The sequence below is a fragment of the Juglans microcarpa x Juglans regia genome, chromosome 3D (assembly GCF_004785595.1).
Source record: "Juglans microcarpa x Juglans regia isolate MS1-56 chromosome 3D, Jm3101_v1.0, whole genome shotgun sequence".
Lineage (NCBI taxonomy): Eukaryota > Viridiplantae > Streptophyta > Magnoliopsida > Fagales > Juglandaceae > Juglans > Juglans microcarpa x Juglans regia.
The window spans coordinates 29,353,357-29,379,132 of NC_054598.1; the positions used below are offsets into that span (position 1 = coordinate 29,353,357).

The 25,776-nt window shown below is 38.1% G+C and overlaps 1 protein-coding gene across 5 annotated transcripts; it reads right to left on the minus strand.

The window, feature by feature from the left end:
* Positions 1 to 462: 462 nt before the first annotated feature.
* LOC121255820 lies at positions 463 to 11,225 on the minus strand. Of its 5 annotated transcripts, none has more exons than XM_041156353.1 (16): positions 10,723 to 11,225; positions 10,102 to 10,186; positions 8,205 to 8,307; positions 7,992 to 8,076; positions 7,602 to 7,688; positions 7,384 to 7,454; positions 7,050 to 7,143; positions 6,404 to 6,861; positions 4,798 to 4,879; positions 4,530 to 4,710; positions 4,408 to 4,454; positions 3,566 to 3,658; positions 3,425 to 3,490; positions 2,390 to 2,436; positions 1,354 to 2,070; positions 463 to 1,167 (listed from the first exon to the last, which is right to left on the minus strand). In XM_041156353.1, exons 1-16 carry the CDS (start codon positions 10,837 to 10,839, stop codon positions 801 to 803), a joined length of 2,700 nt encoding a protein of 899 aa, XP_041012287.1. In that variant the 5' UTR covers positions 10,840 to 11,225; the 3' UTR covers positions 463 to 800. The 5 variants fall into 5 exon arrangements, with proteins under 5 accessions (XP_041012287.1, XP_041012286.1, XP_041012289.1 ...); XM_041156352.1 differs by having other exon boundaries at positions 4,408 to 4,461; positions 4,534 to 4,710; positions 10,723 to 11,224; XM_041156355.1 differs by lacking the exon at positions 10,723 to 11,225 and having other exon boundaries at positions 4,408 to 4,461; positions 4,534 to 4,710; positions 7,602 to 7,672; positions 7,992 to 8,090; positions 10,102 to 10,140.
* Positions 11,226 to 25,776: the final 14,551 nt, after the last annotated feature.

Here is a 25,776-nt window from a genome sequence, read left to right on the forward strand (position 1 = left end):
TAAAAGTTACAGAATAACTAATTACCAAATATTTAGCTTATAAAAAATTACAATTACATATTATATACATACATATATATATATATAATGTAGTTTTATACTAGCTAGAGGTGAGTTGATTTTAATCCAGGATTTCTTTTCCTCTCCTGTTTTCCATGTAGGACTCTCCATTTCAAAGACGACCATTCACACATGCATTGCATATACCTATTATTATCCAACCTAAAAACATTTTCCAACATACAAGCCAACATTTTAAATACCATTGGCAATGGCACTTCAGTCATCCGTACAGTAAATGAAGGTGTCGTTTATACTGAGAAACATTCTCAACTCATCTCATCTCATCATTACAACTTTTCCAAAATCTCACACAAAATATAAGAAAACAATTCAACTTTTTCAAATCCCAATACAATAATAATATTAAAAAAATAATATTTTAACAATACTTTATTCAACTCATCTAAAATCATCTCATCTCATCTCATCTCACTATCCAAACAACTCCAAATTGTTCGTGGCGTAATTACACTTCAACATCTCTGAACTACAACTATTGGAAGAAAAGCTGTTATTGCTCCCCTCTTGTTATTCATCTAAAATTATGGTGCTTATAAGCACCATCCTCGGTGCCCCTCACTCAACCACCACCTCTCCACAGCTGTGGTTGAGGTCATTCCTTTGGAAAGAAAGACCGAATCTAACAGTCTTTAAAATTACTAATACAACACTATAATTACAGGAAACATTTGCCCCTATAAACTAAAACAAAATAAAATACAGAAAAACATTCCTTTCTACACAGGTGATGCAGAAAGTAGAAAGTCTGGCTGTAGTCTCTGTAGCAGAATCCCACAAAAGGGACACAAAGGTTTTGAAGGTACTTCTACAACAGATGACTTGGTAGAAGATTTAAAATCAACATGGTTTCCAGGCATCGAAAAAAGAGTCTCAGGTGCCAGTCTGAAAGCCCGTCTATTACAACATATGCAAAACCATAAGGGAGTAGTAGGACAAATCTGCATAGAAACTGCACACCTTGGTAGTGTGTGGCTCTGACCAATACCACTTTCACCCTCTAGACCTCGGCAAAAGCCAACTTCTGGTGAATCAAATGGAACTAGCGCTGAACAATAGCTACATTGCTCCACTGCTGCACATTCACTGCATTGAAGTCCATTTTTTGAGGAAAGGCAACCGATAAGATGACCAACATAATTCATTAGTATGACTCACACAGCATTTAAATGTCTTTCGTATATCAGATAAACTGAACTAGCAAAAATAACCGAATATATTAAAATTGCATGAAGAAGTTCACACACTGTATAGAACAGAAGAAAGGCGTACCTCGTCTCATGCCTTCCAACTTCTGATGCAAGGGCTTTCAGTTGATCCCTTACATGTTCATGATTAAGTGCAACCCACCGCTCCATTTGTGCTAATCCAATAGGATACCAATACCCAGGTCGAGAAGCAGTGGTGGCTCTACGGGACATACGGCTTATAGAAGCAGAAAAGCTAAAACCCAAAAGCCTCTCGCGGAGTTCTCTTTCACTGCTGAAAAGTAACTCCATCCACATGGTCAGTTGCCTCCCTTCAGCACTACTTAATCCTCTCAAGTTCTCCAATTTTCTGTTTATTTGATCGGCCTTCAGCTCTGATAGCATGACACGTCTACAGATTATATTTAGAAGGTGCAGCTGACGAGAATTAATCTTTGACAAACTTGCAGAGATGCATGGCAAAAGCTTTTTAGCTGGAAGGCCAACCTCAGACCCCGTAGATGAAAATGAGAGCCATTTAAGCAGTATATGTTCTACAAACTTCGAAGCTGTCTGCTTGAAAGCTAATAATGATGCTATGATATCCCAAACAACCAGAGGCTCATCCAAATGTTCATATTTTTTCAATGACCAAAGAATATTGGACTCCCAACATGCCAATTCCTTCTCTGGAAAACAAGGGAATCCCTTCGGTGCCTTCATATCAAGTGGATCAGTGTTTGACAAATGATCCAGTTGTTGCCCTCCAATCCAGTAAAACTCAACCACTGCCTTTTGAGCCCTGAAAGTGTTTGTAGCACATCAATTTCCTACGGCATAAATTTGGCTTTTCATTTTTTGAAGAAACTTCAGTGACTTCTTTCTTGTCACTATATCACTTCTTCAAACTGAAAAAAAGGCTTAATTATGTTGAGTTGAGCTCCATTCTATGCTGCTTTTCCGTTATGTTTTGTTCTCATTTCTAAATCTTTCATAACCGTATTTTGAAAATTTAACCAATCCCATATCTAAATACAGACACATGCATTCATATGAACGCATCCACGAACACTAAAAAAAAGTTGTAGCAGAGACACAGCATTTAACATGAGAAGTATTACCTTGCTTGGTACATTGGATCCAACAGTTCAAGATCCAAATTGCGTGCCTGAAAACATTAATCACAAATCATTGCTCTTTCAGATGTAGTATACAGAAATATAAGTTTGTCTCATAATATCTTCACCCTGCCTTTCCTCATCCTCCCATGCTCACAATGGTATAATAAAGATAGTTAATGTCAGCTCTCTAAACCCATGCAACTGATTCAGTTAATAAATAGATCCCTCCTAGAAAAGTAAATTACAAGGAGCCCCACCAATATGATCTTGTAATAGCAGGACCTTTATGCCTTCACATAAGCTTGGATAGGTCAATAGAATGTCAATGCAACATAACGATTATGAGAAAAAGGGGCATTGAGAATATGCATTCAAGAATACAATGGCTAGGAAACCTGACAGGCTGCAGTTTATACCATAACAATCCAACTGCACTGGCATAACTTAAACCATTTTTCCTTTCAACTTGTCATGATTATAATAGTCTGAGGAGATACCCATAAACAAGAGAAGGAATTTTTTTTTTTAATAGGTAAGAAGAGATGGAAAAATTTTGACAAACAAGATCACCAACTTTTATCAAGATTCCTTTCTTAATGGTAATTCAGAAGTTTGTTGTCTCTCTTCATGATAAGGAAATATTATGTTTGTAAGATTCATAGTTGATCTAAATCAAGGTTAAAACTTGTAATGGTGTAGTTTGAAGTTACCATGCAAACTTACTGGTTCAAATGCTAACCGCATGTCAAGGACAACGTGTTAGTCATAAATTTAAAAATTATAGAAATAATTAAAATTGTAGACAACAACTAGGTTCAGCCTCTAATTGGCTGTTGGAACTTATCAGGAAAAGCATGGTGGTTGAAACTTTTTTCCTATAAGTATGCTGTCGAAACTTGAAAGATTAAAATAAAACAAAGGGAAGAAAAGAGCCAAAAATGAACAATAAGGCGACAGAGGATATACAGAGCTTGGAAACTAGTCACATAAAAAGCAAATAATGAGAGACAGTATGGGGGTGGGGGGACATCATACCATTGCAACCACAAGATTTCCAGGGGACATCGCCACACCAATGCATGATATAAATACATCTGCAAGCTGTAAAGAGTTCCACATTTTGTAAGAACTGAGAAAAAAATTAGAGAGAGTGTGTGTCCAAAAAGCATAACATACATCAGCTGAGCTCCTAAGATGGGGTGTATTCGAAGGAATGGGTACTTCACAGAGAGAACTCCCACGTACAATCCAGCTGCGCACAAAATTATCCTGCCATTATTCAAGAAAATCGTCATCATATTATTGAGACTATGAACCATCTGTGGCAGTAAAAAGTGCATTTAAATGAAAACGGAAAGAAATAATAGCAACACACTGTTACTCATGGTCCATACGTACTTCGAAATTATATCAAGCTTACATATCAATAAAGGTACTTTCATATTTATTTATTTATTTATTTTTTGCCAATGCTAAAGATCACTGCCTGAACATCCAGAGGATGATATGAGGTATTTAGAATCAGCTCAAGCAGCAAAGAGCAAGAAATCCTCCTCATTCACCAGTTTACAAGAACTCTTTCTTTTAAGCTTATTAGAAAATATTTCTTCTAATGAGAACTATATTTTGGCATTTTAATAGGATTTAATTGATTATACCCTGTGGGAAAATTAGAAGACAATCAAGTAAACAACTTTTCAGTTCTACAGGGTGCCAGTATCAAATTACTGGTACTTAATCTGATTTTCCATACACTTGTTGCATAACATAACAATCCGCTACAGGTATATTAATTAGGTTACCAATCTACATAGATAGGGCACAACATAAGAAGTAATCACATTAGGCAGACGCTTACAGATAAAAATTACGAGTAGAATGTGATAATAACTTCCATTAAAAACTGATTCAGTGCTACAAAATTAGAGAAATTTCACACAAATGGAATATCAAATAAAATCGTTAGTTCACTAATTAAAATACAATAATACACAACTGTGCTTTATGTATTGAAATACCTGGCTGCAGCTGTACAAGCAAGATCCATCAAACGCCCAAGCTAAGCCTGTAACCTGAGGGATTTCATTATTCAATAAATTAACAATGGAAGGTACATAAAGTTTAACCAGGAAGAAGAGACCTACAACATTGTCATGAGCATCATATGAGCCAAATTTCTCAAAATTGTTGCTATATATATCACAATTCCAAACTTCAAAAGATCCAGATCCTTTGCCAACTGCTAAGAGCATTTTATGCGTGGACTTAGCAGGCATAATAAGTGAAAGCACCGAAACTGGGGCAGCATCAGCAATTATAACCTATATAGAAGTTCAAAATCAGGATAGATTTAATACACTAGTTATAAAAAAAATATGCAGAAAGAGGTATCTAAAAGTAAGAGCTACCTTCTTCAATAGGAAAAGGGGAGTGGAATTGACTTCTGATGAGTTCAGCAATTCTTTATCATTCCCTAGCCAGATCCTCACACTAGAAGTGCAGAGAAGGAGAAAGGAGCAACAGTATAAAAGGAACAGAAAAATTATAACCCATTTCCATTTATTTAATATCTAGGAAAAGTTTAAAGTAGTTGCATATTTAAAAAGCTGAAATACTGCCTAGACAGGCACAAACTAATACAAACTATTGAAATTGAAAATAACAATGCATCTTTCAATATCCAGAAATCAGGTCACAGCTGAACATTGATGACTTGAGTTTTCAAATTTTAATTTGAACAGAACCTTTTTTGTATGTCATCAGCGGGGGAAAGCTTTCAAGTGGTAAATAATTGGGACATTCCTGCTTGGTCTGGATTGGATTGCTTTCTAATCTCCTGTGAGTGGGAAGTATACTTTTCTAGCACATCTCAGAAGAGGCCAGTTAGACTTTGCTCCTATCATATTCCTATTCTTCTGGATTGTGGGGATATAAGGGGGTACAAGACAATCCAGGTTTGAAAAATATAGCTGAAATAATCGGGCTTTGTGGAAAAAGTCAAGCTTTGGTGGAAATCTAACCAGTTTCAAGGATCTTCAAGTATTTTTTTTTTTTGGCACAAAAATTTACAGCATAGAAGGTGATTTACAAGTGTGGAATGAAGAGGTGTTTGGGGATGTTGAGCAAAAAGAAGAAACTTGTTTCTGAAGAGTTACAAGGCCTTGAGTGATGGAGGAAGATAGATCATTGCAGGAGGAAAAAGGTTTAAGGAAGACAGTGCTCATCAGTATCCAGAAAATGATAACTCTTATGAAGGTGTGGGAGACAAGGTGTATACATAAGAGAAGTAAGCAGCTATAACTAATATTTATTTTATGATTAACAAAAAAAAAATTGATTGACATGAGAAGAAGTTCAAGTACACAATAAATTCAAGTACACAAGGTGTATACAAAAGAATCCTCAAAAACTCCAGTATGAGACTCAAGTTGTGAAAAAAACTAACATAAGGAACAAAAACCCCTCCAATGCTGCAGATAATTCAAGCAAAGAAACATATTTAAGTTCAATGAAAATTTTCAATGCCCTCAAAAGAACGACTTCTATTTTCTCTTCCAATTGTCCGAAGAGGGGAAAGCAGCCTTATGATAATTAAATAGCCATTGCCAGCAAAAGCTCACATCTATCACCTTCTTTGTTACCCATTGAACTCCAAAAGCAATAAAAACAAAATACCATAAGTATCTTTCTCATGAGCAATGAAGCAACAAGTAATCCACAGATTCGCCACAACTGTTACACATACAACACTAATTGCACCAAGACAAAATTGTAGATAATCATTTAAAGTAACCAGACAATTGGAGAGAACTTTTGTCTCACAAGTCTGTGGAATTTATATCAAGCAGATGATACCATCAAGCAAAAAGGATCAGATTGAAGTCATTGTAAGGGGTGGGTAAAGAAGCATCCTTGTCTATCATTGACAAAAAATTAATTGCTAACTAGTGAAGACATCCATATCACAAGGGAACTACCGATACAAATAACAATATACTCTCATACATAACTCACCTCCCATCAGAACTCCCAGTAGCCAATAAAATCTGAGGATTTGAAGAATCAGAAGCAAGTAGTGCCCAACTGATTGATGTTATCCACGAAAGGTGTGCCTGAAGGAGCCCAACAAGGGTTACAGTAGTCGGTCCCCTACTGCACTCAACAGAGTAGCATTCTGGTATGTAAACTCTCCATATAGAAATGTTACCAGACTTGCAACCAAGTGCAAGTAGAGAAACAGATGAACCAGTCTGAGGAACTGGACAAAGTTCACATGATAACGGCAGCAATGGAGACCAGGCAACAGTGAGTGATGACAGCATTGCACTGCGAGAAGCATATTGACTTGCAGTAATCTGTGGGAGCGTGCACTTTTCTGGTATCTGCTCGAGTGATTTTGCTTTAGAATTAGACATGGGAACAATTTGAAGTGAATTTTCATCTCCCAGTTGGCCACAACTTATCTCAGGCACCTAGATATCAAGTGTTAGTAAAAAAAGATATTGCTTCAATATAACTCAATACTTGTGAAAATTAGGAGACATCAGTGTTCCAAGCACGAAAATTGCTAAATTGAAAAGTTCAAGTGAGGATTTTCATTTTTGGTTTTTTTTTTTGGGGGGGTGGGGGGAAGGGGAGGGAGGTATAAGAAAAGCCTTACTGTTTCCATCTCAGTATGCGGGTCAGAGCTGACATTGGAATCCTTATTTTTCCGACGACATGGTTCCCAAATAGTTCCAGAGCCCTTATTGGTGCTGCATGTTCACCACAATAAAGATAAATTTACTTAAAAAGGATTACAAGGACATGAAGAACAAACACATAAAAATGTAGGCTTTGACTATTATGGAACACATAAATGTGGTTATGCCACCTACCTGAAGAGACCATGCAAAGAAAACAAAAGTTCTGCCTAATACCAAATTGACTATTTAAGTAAAAGTAATACATAAAAATAATGAGAATGGCCTACTTAAATCGTACTGAATACATACGTTTTTCTTCTCTTATACACTTTTTTGGAAATAAAGTTTGATGAATCTTCTGCACATCTATGTCCTGTTGCCTGCTTTTAGTCAAAGATAACACAAATAATCAATCAGAAGGCAGATTGAGCTATAATCATCCCTAGGGAAACACAACAGCTAACATCATGCTGCATGAGTTAGCAAGAAAATGCCATCCACATAAATCAAGACACAAAAGTGCTTACATCAGAATTTTCTGTACAAGAAACATCAAACTTCCCAAAGTTGATCCTTGCAAGATAATCGTAAAGCCTCTCTGATATATCCATCACCTGAAGGTTAGGAGAGACCAAACAAAAACATTGTGAAACCAAATTGTTTCTCTTTAAGTTTTATGATTTTGTTTCCTCAATGCATCATGTAAATAGGGAGAATTTACCTAGAATCTTTTTAAAAGTATAAATTTATTGTATTCAGGGGTTTAGGCCAATGCACTGTGTATATTTCGTAGAGAATAATTTTTATATCTGAAAACGAATTATTTTGATTCACTACAGCTCCAGAGACAAATATTTTTTAGTCCCAGGTAATAACAACATTTATCTTCCAATATGATCAAGGAGAGTAAAGCACACCTCTATCCATTCAGCACCAAAATCGCAAAAAGGTGGACGATAAAGTTTCACACATCCTTCTGTGGTGCAAACAGCCAGCAAGGATCTGTACCAAGTTAACTAGCAAATGCAATTAAGTTTCATAAGATGTTGAATAATAAGTTAGCAGCATACGAGACGAGTGAACGCAACGGTAATGTCATCATACATTTAGTAGAAACTGACATTCCATACCCTGAGTTAGCAGCCATTCCAAGTGGGGACCATGCTATCGATCGAACACAAGGTCGACGATCCCGGGATAAACAGGTGGGTAACAAGCAGCCAGAGAGTAATTCTGCATATATAAATGAAATCTTACAATGAAATTGGTGAAGGATGCAATAAAACAGTGCACATTGGGAAATACCCCGATCTCCCTTTGGGGGCCACTTATAAGTCGAAGGTGATTTGGGATGGTATCATAGAAAAGATAGAAAGGAGGTTGGCAGGCTAAAACAGGATTTGGGGGAAGAATCACCTAAATCAAGAGCGCTCTTTCCAACCATCCTATGTATTTTCTATCATTATTTCCCTTGCCTGCAGGTGTGGCTAATCAAATTGAGAAGATCTTTCGTTCATTTTTGTGGGAGCTTTTTTTTTTCTTTTTCTTTTTTTGGGGTGGGGTGGGGCGGGGCGGGGGAACAAGTTCCACCAGGATAATTGAGAAAATGTTTGCACCCCGAATTTCATGCGGATGGTCAATGGTGAACCCCTAGGGTTAGGCTCAAGTGGTAAGAAGAGCCTTGATGTTGATGGTATGTTGGGTGCAAACAATTTCTAAGAGCCATCGGATTGGGGCAATTTTTCCTAGAATTACATGAGGTGCACTTGGAGGAAACTCCTTGCCGAGGGCTTGTGCACCCCTAGGATTAGTTGGGACTTTGACTCCGAACATCCAGTGCCAATAGAAAAATAAGACCCTTGTCTGGAAATGGTAATGGAGGTATCATCAGGAAGGGGAATCATTATGGAGGATCATCATCAATGCCAAATAAAGTGATTGGGGGGGGGGGGGGGGGGGGGGGGGGGTGTTGGCGCTCAAATTTATCGAGAGCTACGCATGGTGTGGGGTTGTGGAAATATATTCAAAATGGATTTGTGGTTGGCGAGGGATTTCGGGTCAGATTTTGGCATGGCATTTGGTGAGGTGATACGGCCCTCAAGAGAGAATTTCCTACCCTCTTCAGGATTGCTTATGATCAGGATGCTTCTGTGGCAGATTATTTAGACAGCTCTAGTGGATCTTTAAAGTGGAATGTGCGTTTTCAGTTTGTTGTATGCTTCAAACATTGGTAGTGGTGAGATGGATAGGTTGCTTTGGATTAACCCTGGGAACAAGAAATTCAAGGTCCAATCCTTGTACATGATCATGCCAAGTCAATCCCATAACTCTTTTCCTTGGAAGTGCATTTGGAGGAGTAAGGTGCCTCTCAAGGTTGCATTCTTTGGTTGGATGGCATCCCATGCGAAAATTCTAACTATGGACAATCTGGGAAAGTATAGACTTGTTGTTTTGAATTGGCGCTCTATGTATAAAAAGTATGGTGAATCCATGAATCATTTATTACTTCACTATTAGGTGGCAAGGGTTTTATGAGATAGATTTTTAATAGGATTGGTATTGCATTGGTGAGGCCTTGGAGGGTGGCGGATCTCTTGGCTTGTAGTTTTATTCATAAAAGTAGGCAGAGCCCAAGTACATAGGGAGGATACATGAGAAGTACCTAACAAGGGTTTACAACCGAAAGTAGAAAATCTTTTGGCTTGTTGAAGAGGTTTCCAGGGTACCCCCGGATTGTGACCATATGGAAAATGATTCTTCTATGTCTCATATGTTGAATTTGGTTTGAAAGGAAGGGCTGAAGTTTTGAAGATAGTAATGCTCATTGGAAGAGCATAAATGTTCTTAATTGGGCTAGTTTTCATGATTTTCTTGTTTCCTTTTCTAGTTCCTAACTTTTCATTAGGTGCTCCCTCTTCTATACTCCTTGTGTACTAGGGCTATGACTTATTACTTGTTTTAATAAAAATTTATTTTACTTCTCAACAAAGAAGTTTTGCTATTTAAACTTGAGCAACAAATACATACCTTTCCTATCCACGACACCAAGTGGAAAAGGTTCGCCAACAGGGACTGTGATAAGGCCACGAGGTCCAGAAGGCAATGCCGGATTCTGAGAATGAACAAACATTGCTCATCAAATAGAGTGAAGACTGTGTTTACTTTCAAATCAAAGTAGTTCCTCAAACAAGTCTCCAGGGATATTTTGGTTTTTTGACAGACCCCTCGACATCAAACCTATACTGCTGTGAGTTTTGAGGAAAATTCACCCTTCTATCTGGAATTTATGCCCAATGTGATTATATATATCTCCAAGAAGGAGACATTTTTCAGAAAGCACATCACTGTAAATTCTATGATTCTACAAGTAAGCCTTGCTCTTTCTTATCAACAATAAATAACAAGTGAAAAAAAAAACGTCACTTTTCAAATTTATGAAGCAAAAACAGCAGAAGATGTAGGCAACACTTACTTACTTGTAGAAGTAATTCTTTACCTTGAAGAAAAAGATTTTGCAACTGTTTGTGTAAAAACTTACCATAAACAATCCAACATAACGATAGAGATAAATTAAATTTAGTCTCGAAAACTTTTGGAACCTTTTGGACACAACGAGAACCAAGTTACGAATGCGGTTGGTTGAATTACCAGTATAGTGACAAGGTGCCCTGAAGCGACAGCGATTAAATTCTCGTCGGACCAGGCAATGGCATTCGGGTATGAAGGCGGGGCCACCAGCGGCACGGCCTGGAAGCACAACGCCATTGCAAAGCCCAAGCCCACCTTACACCAGAGAGGCTGTAAATACAATCACCACCTCCCTCCCTCTCTCTCTGTCACAGAAACTATTTCTGTATGTGAACCGGTTTTACCGGCGGACAGTTCCGAAGAGAGTATCTTCAACGCGATTTTTCCCGGCGTCAGCCTTCAGTCAAATCTGACTGAGAAAAAGTTAATGCCTTTTATAATTCGGAGATTCTCCTCTAAATGAAAACTTGGCCGCCGACGAGAGCCACTGACTCGGACCACCTCTCAACTTCAAGGACCACTCGGAGAACAACAGACTCAGAGCTCCAAAAAAGCTAAACGCACACGATGTGTCCTCTCCAAACAGGAATTCAATGTTTTGCTATCGTACAATTCTTAAGCGATGGGGTCATGGGAGTTTTATGGCGACGACAACCGGGGTTAACCGGTCGACCGGTTTTGTATTTTTTTTTTTTTTAAGAATCGAACTATGTATAGGCCGGTTTTAAAATTTTAAAAATTAATATCGAATCAATTTATTATTAAAATTGAAACTTTCATGCTTCATTTACTTCCTAAACTCCTCTTAATTTATCTCAATTCATCATTACAATTTTTTTAAATTTTAATACAAAATATAATAAACAATTCAACTTTTTCAAATCTCAAAATAATAATAATATTAAAAAATAATATTCTAACAATATTTTATCATTTAAACTCAACTCAACTCAATTCAGTTCAACATCCAAAGGCAGCCTCAGTTTATCTAGTTTCGAACCGGTTCAATCCAGATTTTTTAATTTTATGAATTATTTATGTCAATAATAATATAATATTTATATATATTAAATTAATAGTCTATTTATATTATAGTATAAGTACATTATTTTAAAATAATTAACACATACTAGACTAATAATAAATTTAACTATATTCTATATAAATTCTAGACTTTTTATATGAGTATTTATGATCAAATATGTAAAAATATATTTATTCTTAATATATATCAAAAGTAAGTTTATATTAATAACTTACTATTAATATTTATATTTAAAATTAAAATTTATATGTTATAGAAAAAAAATATAAGATTAATTTTATATTATATCACATGTTATATTAATTAGTAATTTAGTATATAATATATACAATATAATATAAAAAATTATAAACATATATCGATCCGAATCAGTTTAAATCGATTTTTAACATATACAAAAATCGGATTGTACCAATTTAGGACCGATTTTGGTTCTTTAATAACCGGTGCCATACCTCTTACAAATTGGACCAAACCTATCAATTCGGTCCGATTTAACCGATTTTTTTACTTTTTTTACATCCCTAGCGACAACTCACATAAAATGTTTTGTTGCAATAGATTACTTTCATTACACTAATTATTTCTTTTTAGTCTATTGTATATTCGTCTATTGACCCGCCAACTACCTATTTATTAATTCATAACAATTATATTTCACACCCCACAACAAAAACCCCTTAAAATACATATTCACAGTAGGAAGCATTTGAAAAATAATATTTATAATCATAAAATGCATAAATATCGTATACTTTTTTAAAAAAAATAATTAAATATGATACTTGTAAGAAAAAATTATTTTTGTAATAATGGACTCATTTGTTTTATAAGAAGTACACGTAACGATTGCACACTTCATAACTATAACTAGCATTATTTTACATATATATATAAATATTATATATATATATATATATATATATATATACTAATAGCATACGTGTGCAACGCCTGAAAAATTGTTTAAACTTTTAATTTTATTATATTTTTAATTAATCTAGAACTTAATTTTACGAAGTTATTTTAACATAATCTTCTTCGGTTAATTATTTTAATGAAATAAAAATCAATGGACGAGGATAAAAAAGTTTTTAACAGATAAAAGAAGTATTTTTTACCTTTAAGATTTTATGTTCTTTCAAAGTTAGTACATATATAATCAATTAATATGTAAATGGATTGTGTGATTCAACCGAAATAAAAACAATGTTATGAATAAAGAAAATGGGTATTGTTTTTCAATTTTAAAATCCAATAACCTTTATTATTTAAATGTTATGGTTAATTGTAATGACAAATAGAAATTGAAAAATCTTTTCGGAATAGAAACCAAATGATTTTTAGTGTTTTGAAGGATCATTAAAATAAAAATTAAATGAGAAAAAAATGTAAGGAATAATAATTGTTTGTGTTAATGTCTAAATTCGCACAACAGGTCAAGATGAAAGAAAGAATTATCTCCGGCCCACGATGATAATTCGGGCGTTGATACAGTACTCTTCGCGTTCATCCAAAAATAAATAATAAATAAGCCAATAAAAAAGAGAGACTGAAATTTATGTGGTTTGTCATAATGTCTACATCCACGGATTGTTTAGAGGTAAAATCTACTATAATAGATAATTTTATAATCTCTTATATCCTCACATATCTTATAATACAATAGAAGAATTTAAAATTTTGAGAGGTTGTAGATGATGCCTCCTTTGAGGAAGATCCTTTGGAGTTATTGTGAGTAAAATCTAGGTGTATAAAAGTCATAGAGAAGCTGTTAGATTTGTGGAGATTTCTTCTTTATATAGAGATATATTATTTTGGAGTCACTTGCCTTGTAAACTCGTTTCCTTTTAAAAGTTTAAGTCTCTTTCTTTTTAGAAATATAAGTCTCTTTTTAACCTTATCTCTTGGTTTGATTTTCGGCTTAAAATAAATTAACAACATCCAGCTCTGAAATATTCACGAGAAGCTATAAATTAGCAACATATACTCTCGGCTACGCCTGTCAACATCCAAAAACATAAACTAAAGATTATTACGAAGAAATTGTATCAAAATCAACAAAAAAGAGTCTAAAATCCAAGAGCCAAACTCTCAACTACGGCCAACAATCAAGAACACAAGGAAATATTCAACAAGTACTAGAAGCAAAACAAAATAAAGTGTAAAAACAATCTCAAAACCTTCGGCACAATAGAGACTTGCTTAGGGCTCAGGCGGAAGGGGACTATCGCACGAAAGGGATGAAGTTAGGGCTCAGAAGGAAGGGCACAGACGAACCCGGGAGGAAGGAGTTTCCTGATTTGGGAGATCTTGAAATGGGTGTCTCAGGCCCTCGCAAGAAGGGCTCGGGAGGAAGGGACAGACGGAGCTCAGTAACAAGCATCGACTGCAAGCTTGAAGATTAACTGGACTATGATGACCGAAGCTCAATCGGTAGGGAGGGGGAAGGGGTTTCAGCAAAGGAGTTTCAAAGGGGTTCGGATTTTGGTTAATAAGGGAGGAGGGGAATGGGTTTCAGAAGTCCGGCTCTCTTCCCTTTGAGCAGTGAAATGAATCACTTCATTTAAGATGAAAGATTCGTTTTTGGACGTGCGCATGTAGTCCCCGAATTGGGACTGCATACATAATTTTTCTTTTAGAAAAACAAGGGAATATTGAAACAGAGGTTCAAGCTTTACACTAAGGGCACTAACCTAAATTTAACACAAGGATGCTAATATATTTTAACACAAAAGAAATCTATGTACTCGGTTTCACACACAAACAGAGTATTTTGATTGAGTAACAACAGACCGAGAAAGAGAGGCTTGAAAGCTCACTATGCGACTGACTCATTGAGAAGCAAGGAGCCGTGCAACGGGGTTGGCTGGGTCAATGACGGCACAAACTCCTGGGGTGACAGAGCAACCAGAGTTAGGCCAAAAAGATGGTGGTGTTTCACCACAAAATCGACGAGAAAAAAATATATAGATCTTGGTTGTGCTTACCAAGAAGAAAGGGACATCGTGTGTGGTGGATCTGAGTGGCTGAGCTGCTATGGGATCTCTTTTGTGGCATAGTGGAGAAGAATTGAGATGAAGATAAGGTTCAGTGGCGACAAACCAAAAAGAAAGAGAGTAGAGGGAGAAAATGAGTGACCGACGGTCGTGGCTCACCGGAATAGCATGAGATTACTGGAGATGACCGGTCGGTAGTTTCTAAGTCACCGAATGATATTCTGATTTTCCTGTGTGTGGCGGTGAAATTCTGAGAATGGGAAACATTTGTTTGGTGCTATTAAACTGATAACAGAGACGCAAAGAGAGAGATGGAGATTTGTGGCTCTGGTTGAAGGTTATCGATGGAATAATGTGTAAAACTCACGGAGAAGAGAGGAGATGGAAATTGAGGGAAAATTTTATCCGCTGTATTATTATTTTACTTTTATTCTAATTAATATAATGTGATATATTTATTATTATTAAATAATTATAATTATTTAATAATAATAAATATATTATCTATTACATATTATCTAATATGATTAAAATAAAATTAAAATGTGGTATATATCATTACTAAACGTTACGGCTCTGCACTTCGTTGACATTGTAACGTCAAGCAATGGATAAATGTCCAAGAGGGAATGAAAGCGTAAGGAGCGGCGGAAAGTCTCAAGATTTTAAGGCATATATTAGGAAATAAAAATATGCAATAATGATGATATTAAGATTTATAAAAAATAATAATAATAAAAATAATTCAAAAACCTTAATTAAATTCACAGCTTTTACAAATCTTCCTCCCTAAAGACATCTCGTCATTGAGATGGAACATACCTTAATTAAAACAGGTAGGGATAAAGTCAAAATAATACTCAGCGGCTCCCCTTATGATCATGGGATGTGGAGTTGGTGTATAACCTTATATACAAGGTTAAGTATATTGGCCAATCAAATCAATCAATTAATTCAGATAAATCAAAACAAGTCATACATAGAATGAACATCAGTATAAAATGTCATGAATTTTATTCTCTCAGCATGAAAATTTTATGTAAAACTTTTACGTTTATCATGTTTACATTGTGATGAGTCTCTTACTGAATCTTCAACTCATTTTAATTTTATTTCATGTTTTAACCACCTAGGTGAGAAGACTGAGGATTACAAGCAGGCGGGCCAAACTTAGGAGCAGACCGATGAACCTTTGATTTTTATTTATGATTATCTTTTCCATTTAGTTCGTTTGGGAATTTTGACATAATTATGTTTTAGACATGGTTTATTTTTAAAATCTCTTTTATGGGATAAATATTATTTTATTTAATTATGCAAGTTTCTTGCTTGGCTTTATTTACGAATATATGGGACATTCCTAACCTAAAGGAAGGGGTGATACGTAATTTTCTTTTTGCGCAAAATACAATACAATTCTCTCAATTTCTCTCTATATTCTTCTGGAGGTTACTCACCCTCGAAGTGAGCTTAGCAATTGCTTCATTAGATCCAACGTGTAACAAGTTGGAACCAGAGCTGGTCATCCTTGGCAAATGCTTCTCATCACCATGGCGGAAGGCACACACATGCATCAATCAACTACAAGATGGGCTGAATGTGTTTAAGAAGGTGAATCGCAGTTAAAAATACTGGAAACTGAGGTGCTAGCACTCAAAAGCCAATCAGACTCGGTAGTTCAGCAACTGGCAGCCTTGACGTTGGAATTGCAGAAGAAAAATTAGGGGCACCAGCATGGAGAGTCTTCATATGGGATTCAACATTGAGTAGAAGGGTATGGTGAGGTCAATTGAGACATTGTCTTCAGGTCAGTGAGGATTGGCTTCCCTTCCTTTCAATGTGACCCTTTGGGCTGGCTTTACAAGGCTAACCACTTTTTTTTTTAGTCGGGCTACTTTGCCACCTAGAGTAGACCTGGTAGGAACCCATGTGTTATAGTCTATGGCCAAGCCAATAGCCATGTCGAGACAAGGTTGGACAGCCCCAAAACAGCCCCACGGGCAAGACGTGCGTCCTGCCTTGACATGCCCAGGATGCCAATGGAGGCTGGTGACCAAGCTAGCCCGTTCAGCATGGCCAGCACGCGCAGCCCAGTGTGCATAGCGAGCCCAGCACGCATGCCCCGCGCACACGCAGCGCGCGCACGCCTCGACCGCGCCCCGCGCGCGCAGCAGTCCCCCGCGCACACCCAACGAGCGCAGCACCCAAGCTTCGCGCGCATGCCCATCGCCCATTCCGTAGCACCCAAGCGCCCTGCCCAGTGCCCAGACCAGCCCAGGGCCATGTCAGCCACATGCCAACAGTCATGCTAGTCATGCCAGCCATGCCCACGGCCCATGCCATGGGCCAGCCTAGCCCACCCATGGGCTCATGAATGCCATGGGTCAACTTGGCCCATGCCAACTATGTTATTTTTTATTATTTATTTTTATGTAATTATTTATTTTTCAATGGACCTATTGGGTGTTTTCAAGTTGTAATCCTTATAAATAGGACCCTTAGGCTTTGCATTCACATCTTTTGACAAATTTCCTAGTGGGTAGACTATTTTATTCTTGAGATCACCATTTGGTGCTAAGGCACTTGGGCTCTTTGGGGTGCAATACGTGAATCCCCTAAGAGAGGATCATACCTTGCAATTCGTGAATATGTGTGGTTCAATCTATCGATCTTGTTTTTTTTATCTTTAGGGTGCAATTCGTGAATCCCTAAGAATCCATTAATCTTATGAGTATTTTCCATTCCATCTCATCTTCCATTTTCTATCCTTTGATCTTAATATTTTATGTGCATTGTTCTTGAGTTGTTCTTGAGTATTTATCACTTGTTCATCGTGTTCTTCATTTGTTCTTGGTGTTCATCCATTTCATTGCTCATTTGATCCATTTCATACCACATACTCGACCACCAACTTGTTTGTCATCCTTTCCATAAATTGACACACTTCACATTAAGCCTTCCCACCATCCAGCTTGCCCTAGCCGAAATACATAGCCACCATCTTCCATCAAACCCTAGCCATATTCCCCACTTACTATACTCGACCACCCTAGTGTTGCCCTACTTTCCATAATAGTTCACATTCTCATAATTGCCCTTCATCCCTCATATCCATTGACCTAGCCAATCCCATATTTCCAACCAACTTTCATAATGCCCACTTACCATATTCAACCATACCAAAGTCGCCCATCATAAGACCCTAGCTTTACCATCCTAAAATCTCTCCATCCTCTTACCATATTCAAATTCAAATTCAAATTCAAATTCAAATCCCTTAATTTAAGGAATTGCAAATCTTCTTTAATTCCTTAAATCACTCTTCCTACAATCTCTCTAAATCAACTATTGACTTGTCATCTTAATTCAAATTCAAATTTTCCTCTTCACTCAAAGATTCCTTCCATCTTACAAATTCCCATATCCATTCCTAAACCAACCAAATCTAGCCAATCTTTCTAAGACCAAGTCAATCCCAAATCCGTCCACCTTAGCCTCCAAACCCTAGCCTCACTCTTCCATCTCATTCCCAAACCCTAGCATCATCCTAAACTCCAACCCTAAACCAACTCTTCCAAATCTCGAAATTCACCCTAGCCACCTCACAAAACCCTAGCTACACTTGACCTTACCAACCCTAATCACCCTCCAAGTGGCCCAAACATCAAGGGCAACCCCCCAAGCCATCCCCATTGCATCAAACAACTCCTAATTAACTTTTAGAACACTCCCACTCCATCAACATGGCGCCACTCTCCAAGAACAAACCCTAACCTCATCTCTTCCATTCAACCCTAGCCTCCATCATCTTGGCACCTCACTTAAGAACAAGTCTAGCCACCCACATTGATATGCATTAGCCTAAACACTTAGCCTACCCAAGTGCATCATCTTCATCATTCCATTATTCAAACACCATTCCTTTGGTGAAAGCCAAGCAAGATAGCAAGATCACTCGATCATCATCTTCACTAAGGCAAGCTAGTGAACCTTAGTGTTAGGGACAAGACCGAGGTCCCCAACATTAATTGGTGCTTTCATTGAGAGGGCTACCTTGCTTGGATTTTTTTTTTTGAGAAGTTCTCACTTCTCTAAAGAGGTAAACGATGCGTTAACCCAAACTTTGTGATTTGGTTGGGGGGACCCTCGTTGGATCCCATTTTTTTTTTGTTGATTGTGAAATTGAAGTTTGGGGGTTAAGGAGGAGAAAGGAGTAGTTTGCTTGTAGGGGTCGACCACACAAGTTGGTGGAGGACCCAAGGTTGGACTTGTGAACCGAGTGCAAGCCCACCCACCAAATTGCTAGCCATGAGTCGTGTGGTTCAAGAGGAGGAACAAGGTGGTTCCAATCTAGAACGCATAGAGGCCATAGAAAGGCAAGGCTTAAGGCTTGACCACCTCATCAATAAGATCAAGACTACCTTGGCCGAATTTACCATGACCTTGAATGCTACCAACCGTGAGGTTGAGGAGAATAGAAGGGACATTGAGACCGTTAAGAGGGAAACCAATGCAAGCCTTGAGAGGCTTGAGAGGAGAATGGTGGAAACTAATGGTCAAAGGCCCCCACATAGTCTGGATAGGCAAGGGCATGAGGCCTTTGTGGATGGGGCCGAGACAAGTGTCACGGGATCCATACGTGAGCTACCACAACATGAGTTGAGACGGGGTGGTAGAGTTGAAAACAATAGAGTGGTTGATGAGAGGTGGATCCCAAATATTGATCATCCCACTAGAACCCCTAGTGTGAGAGAAGAGTATCAAGATGTAAGGCTTGAGAGACCACAAAGAGAGGAAGCCTATGAGGGTGAGTTTGAGCATGAGCATGAGTATGAGAGGCCTTATGGCCATGGAGGCCAATATGAGAGAATGAGAGACCATCATGAGAGAGGGTATGATATTGACCACCATGAAAATAGAAGGGAAAACCGGGCTTATGACCGGGGACCTAAGAGGCCAAAGGTGGACTTTCCCAAGTTTAATAGGGGAGATCCATATGAATGGCTTGATAAGATGGACCACTACTTCCATGCGTATGAGGTGTCTAGACATGAGAGGGTGTTGACGGCGTGTTTTTATTTGGAGGGAAAGCAAGTAAGTGGTGGATGTGGATCCGGGACCAATATGAGAAGGATGAGAGAAGATTGGGTTGGACGGCCTTTGAAAAAGAGTTTCTAATGAAATTTGGGCCATCCCCAACCATTAACCACCATGGCCAACTTGCCAAGTTGAGGCAAGAAGGCAAGGTGCATGCTTACATCGAGGAGTTTAGGCAACTCCAAACTCTTGTGAGAGGTTGGTCTGAGGAGGCCCTTGTGGGCACATTTGTGGATGGGTTGAAGCCTTTGATAGCCAAGGAAATTAAGTTGAAGCAACCCACTAAGATTCAAGAAGCTATGAGGATGGCGGAAATCCTAGAAGAGAGCACTAATATGGAGAAACGTCAATCTAAGGAAATGAGGAGTAAGGTTACTACACCTTTGTAAACCAATGTTCCTTAGAAAGACAATGAGGAAAGGGGGAGTGCTCCTAAATCTAAGCAAATTGAAGTAAATAAGCTTTCAAGGGAAGAAGTACAAGAGAGAATAAAAAAAGGCCTTTGTTTTAAGTGTGGAGACAAATGGGGCATAGGGCACAAATGTAGATTGGGACAAGTATACATGTTGGTTGATGAGAGAAGTGTGGAAGAGGAGGATGAATACCTTGTGGAAACATGTAGTGAAGAGTCCGATCAAGAAGGGGCCAAAGTGAAAAAAAATAATGGGGAGGCCGAGTTGTCCCCTAATACTATGATTGGGACCCGAAAGAATACCTCCATGAAAGTAATGGCATGGATAGGAACAACTTAAGTCCCTTTGTTGGTAGATAGTGGCTCCATACACAACTTTATCAACTCCAACATTGTTGCTAAGGTTGGGTTGAAAAGAATTGCTATAGAGCCATTTGATGTGAAGATGGCAAGTGGGGATAAAATAAAATGTGAAGGGCTAGTGAAGGAAGTAAAAATGAATGTGCAAGGAGTTAGAGTAGTGGCAGACCTACATGTACTTCCTTTGGTAGGTCTTGATGTTGTATTGGGCAATCCATGTCTCAAGGGCCTTAGAAGGGTAGTGCTTGACTACAACAAAAGGACCATGGAATTTAAGCAGGGGTCCAAGAAAAATATATGGGCAACTTTATCTTCCAAGGAGGCCAAGTCGGGTGAGGTCTCAATGTTAAAAAAATTGGACAAAAGAGGGGCACATTGTTTTGCCATGGAGATGGCTAAGGAAGAGAAGGAGGAGAAGACATGGGCATTTTCAAATTTAATCCTTGAGGGCAAGGATGTTCTTGAAGAGAGGGGAAATGGTAGGAACCCATGTGTTGTGGCCCATGGCCAAACCAATAGCCATGTTGAGACAAGGCTGGACAGCCCCACGAGCATGTCATGGGCCCTGCCTTGACATGCCCAGGATGCCCATGGAGGCTGGTGACCAAGCCAGCCCGTTCAACATGGCCAACGCGCGCACAGCGTGCATCAGTCCCGCGCACACGCCCAGTGCCCCAACGCCCTGCCTGGGCCATGCCAGGACCCAGACTAGCCCAGGGCCATGTCACCCACATGCCAACAACCATGCGAGCCATGCCATGGGCCAGCCTAGCCCACCCATTGGCTCATGCATGCCATGGGTCAACTTGGCCCATGCCAACTATGTTATTTTTTATTATTTATTTTTATGTAATTATTTATTTTCCAATGGACCTATTGGGGGTTTCCAAGTTGTAATCCTTATAAATAGGACCCTTAGGCTTTGCATTCACATCTTTTGGCAAATTTCCTAGTGGGTGGACTATTTTGTTCTTGAGACCACCATTCAGTGCTAAGGCACTTGGGCTCTTTGGGGTGCAATACGTGAATCCCTTAAGAGAGGATCACACATTGCAATTCGTGAATAGGTGTGGTTCAATCTATCGATCTTGTTCTTTTTATCTTTAGGGTGCAATTCTTGAATCCCTAATGATCCATTAATCTTATGAGTATTTTCCATTCCATCTCGTCTTCCATTTTCTATCATTTGATCTTAATATTTTATGTGCATTACTCTTGAGTATTTATCACTTGTTCATCATGTTCTTCATTTGTTCTTGGTGTTTATCCATTCCATTGCTCATTTGATCATTCCATACCACATACTCAACCACCACATTGTTTGTCATTCTTTCCATAAATTGACACACTTTACATAAAGCCTTCCCACCATCCAGCTTGCCCTAGGCGAAATACATAGCCACCATCTTCCATCAAACCCTAGCCATATTCCCCACTTACCATACTCGACCACCCTAGTGTTGCCCTACTTTCCATAATAGTTCACATTCCCATAATTGCCCTCCATCCCTCATATTCATTGACCTAGCCAATCTCATATTTCCTATCAACTTCCGTAATGCCCACTTACCATATTCAACCATACCAAAGTCGCCCATCATAAGACCCTAGCTCTACCATCCTAAAATATCTCCATCCTCTTACCATATTCAAATTCAAATTCAAATTCAAATTCAAATATCTTAATTTAAGGAATTGCAAATCTTCTTCAATTCCTTAAATCACTCTTCCTATAATCTCTCTAAGTCAACTATTGACTTGTCATCTTAATTCAAATTCAAATTCAAATTACCCTCTTCACTCAAAGATTCATTCCATCTTACAAACTTCCCATATCCATTCCTAAACCAACCAAATCTAGCCAATCTTCCTAAGACCAAGTCAATCCCAAATCCGTCCACCTTAGCCTCCAAACCCTAGTCTCACTCTTCCATCTCATTCCCAAACCCTAGCATCATCCTAAACTCCAACCCTAAGCCAACTATTCCAAATCTCGAAATCCACCCTAGCCACCTCACAAAACCCTAGCTACACTTGACCTTACCAACTCTAATCACCCTCCAAGTGGTCTAAACATCAAGGGCAACCCCCAAGCCATCCCCATTGCATCAAACAACCCTAATCAACTCTTATAACACTCACACTCCATCAACTTGGCGCCACTCTCCAAGAACAAACCCTAACCTCATCTCTTCCATTCGACCCTAGCCTCCATCATCTTGGCACCTCACTCAAGAACAAGTCTAGCCACCCACATTAATTTGCCTTAGCCTAAACACTTAGCCTACCCAAGTGCATCATCTTCATCATTCCATTACTCAAACACCATTCATTTGGTGAAAGCCAAGCAAGATAGCAAGATCACTCGGTCATCATCTTCACCAAGGCAAGCTAGTGGACCTTAGTGTTAGGGACAAGATCGGGGTCCCTAACAAGACCGCTCGGTTTGACCACACAGCACATTTTAAGTTTTTATTTTTTCTTCATTTTTCTTTTCACATTTTTTTATATATACTTAAATATTTTTAAAAAATAAAAAAAAAATAATACACTTAAAATCACTTCCTTAATCACTAAGTAAAAAAAAAATTAAAAAAAAATTTCGAGCAGTACACTTGAGCGGTAATATGGAGGCAGCAAAGTAGGCTTTTTCTTTTATTTTATTTTACTATTCCACAACACAATGTTTTACCACAAGGTGAGATTATCTTCCTTCCACATGGAAGGAAAGACAATGGTGTTGTTTCAAGACCTAGAAGAGTTAGGATCCATTACAGACAGGGGCGAAACTACTAAGAGGCTAAAATTTTCAAAATTTGATGAAAATTAAGTTTTTAAATGTGTTTTTATAAATTAGACTATATAAAAATTAGTATTTGTCTCCCCAAAATTATTTTTTTTAACTTGCCCCCCCAAACCAGATTTCCTGGTTCCGCCCCTGATTACAGACTGAGATTTCTTTGTTAAGGCCTACCTAATCAGGTTTAGCCCTAGTTCATACAATGATCCCATAGAGGCCCTTACAAGGATGAGCCAAATAAGTGCTCTGTTGAAGAGTATAAGGTGGAATTTGAGGCCTTATCGAATAGATAACATAGGTTGTCTATCCCATATAAGCTGAGTTGCTTTTTAAGTGGTCTAAAGAATGAATTAGGCTACCAATCTGAATGTTCAACCCTCCAAACCCCTTAACAGCTTTTAGTTTAACTAAGATACAAAAGGAGCATATTAAAATTAGTGCCACCCCTAATTACCTTGATGCAGGTATTCTAAAAGAGATTAATTCACAAGCACTTGACTTTAATAAGGCAGACAGTAAGGCCGTAGTGCTAGTCGAGAAAATAAATCTCAACCAAATAAAGAAAAGCAGAGAAAATGGGTTATGCTAATATTGTGATTCCAAATGGAACCTAAGTCACAAGTGCAAGAATCCAAGACTGTTTTTTTATAAAGGAGGTGGATGATGATGGGGGTTAATGAGGCAGAGATATCCACTCAATTTTCACAAGCTAATTCAAGTAAGGAATTGTGGAATTCTCGGAGGTGACCACTAAACTTGAGATTTCCCTCCATAATCTAATCAATTCATCCAACCCTAGGACCATAAGGGTTAAAAGGAAGATTGCAACGCTGTGGATTGTGATATTGATAGACTCAAGCAGCACTCACAATTTTCTAGACCTTACTATGGCAAAAAAGTCTAGGTTTCATATTTGCTTGGAAGAAAAAGTTTAAGTAAGGGTGGCAAATGGTGACCAACTGCTTAGTGAAGGAAAATGAATGGGAATTAAGGTGGACATCTAGGGATTCTCTTTCACCTTCGATTTGCTTATGTTGGAATTGGCTAGTTGTGATATGGTTTTAGGAGTACAAAGGCTAAAATCTTGGGCACCTTCTGATAGAATTTTAAACAACTTGCCATGCAGTCTTCCTTGGAAGGTTAGAACATCATCCTGCAAGGAATGATATCAACCTAATTGCTAGAAAAAAGTCCATGCAACAAACTCAACAAGTTAGAAAGGAATGAAGTGATATAATAATTGATAAATGAAGGGAACTTACCCTTGAGCAGAATCATTTTGAGCCTCTAAAAGGGGTGTTGAGATAGTATGCTAATGTGCTCAATGAACCAAAGAGTCTTCCTCCCAATAGGACATATGATCACTCCATTAATTTGCTGTCAGGGGCCAAACTATTGTCTGTAAGGACCTATTGGTACCATTTTTTCAGAATGACTATATTGAAAGGATTGTCAAGGAGCTCATGAACTCAGGGGTAACTCAGCTCAACCAATGCCTCTATTCCTTTCCAGTGTTATTGGTTAAAAAGGTAGATGGAATATGGAGGATGTGTGTGGATTATAGAGCTCTCAACCAGGTCACTATATAGGATAGATTTTCCATACTAGTAGTGGAATAACTACTGGATGAGTTGAGTGGATCATAGTTATTTTCTAAGTTGGACCTCAGGTTTGGTTACCACTAGATCAAGGTTAGGCGTGATGATGTGCACAACATGGCCTTTCATACCCATAAAGGCCATTATGAAGTTTTAGTCATGCCCTTTAGGTTGACTAATGCTCTCATCTACCTTTCAGAGTTTGATGAATGAAGTTTTCAAGCCTTATTTGAGGAGTTTTTTTTTTTCCTTTTTTTTTTTAATGATATACTAGTGTACAGTAATAGTGAGGAAGAGCACCTAGAACTCACTCTAAGCCTCTTGAGGAAGCATCAATTATTTGCTAAATGGTCCAAATCTCGACTTGGGTGTTTGGAAATTGGTTATTTAGGCTAGTTGATTTTTGGTCTGGAGGTTCGTGCTAATCCAGAAAAAGCTATGATAGATTGGCCTCAACCTAGGACCCTAAAAGCCCTAAGGGGATTCCTAGGTCTCACTGGTTACTATAGAAGATTTATCAGAAACTATAGATATATGGCTACTAACCTCACTGCTCTATTAAGAAAGAATAGTTTCTAGTGGAATGATCAATGAAGCAGCGAGACAACCGTTCTAAAATTGAAGGAAACACTCACCAATCCACCAGTTTGACCCTCCCTGATTTTTCTAAACTATTTATTATTGAATGTGATGCATCAGGAAAGGGGATTGGAGTTGTCTTAATGCGGCAAGGCAGACCAATTTCCTTCGTCAGTCAGGCACTTAAAGGCAGGGCTATTTTGTTATGAACTTATGAAAAAGAATTGCATGTATTGGTGATTGCAATTCATAAATGGAGAGCTTACTTTTTGGGTCAATCATTT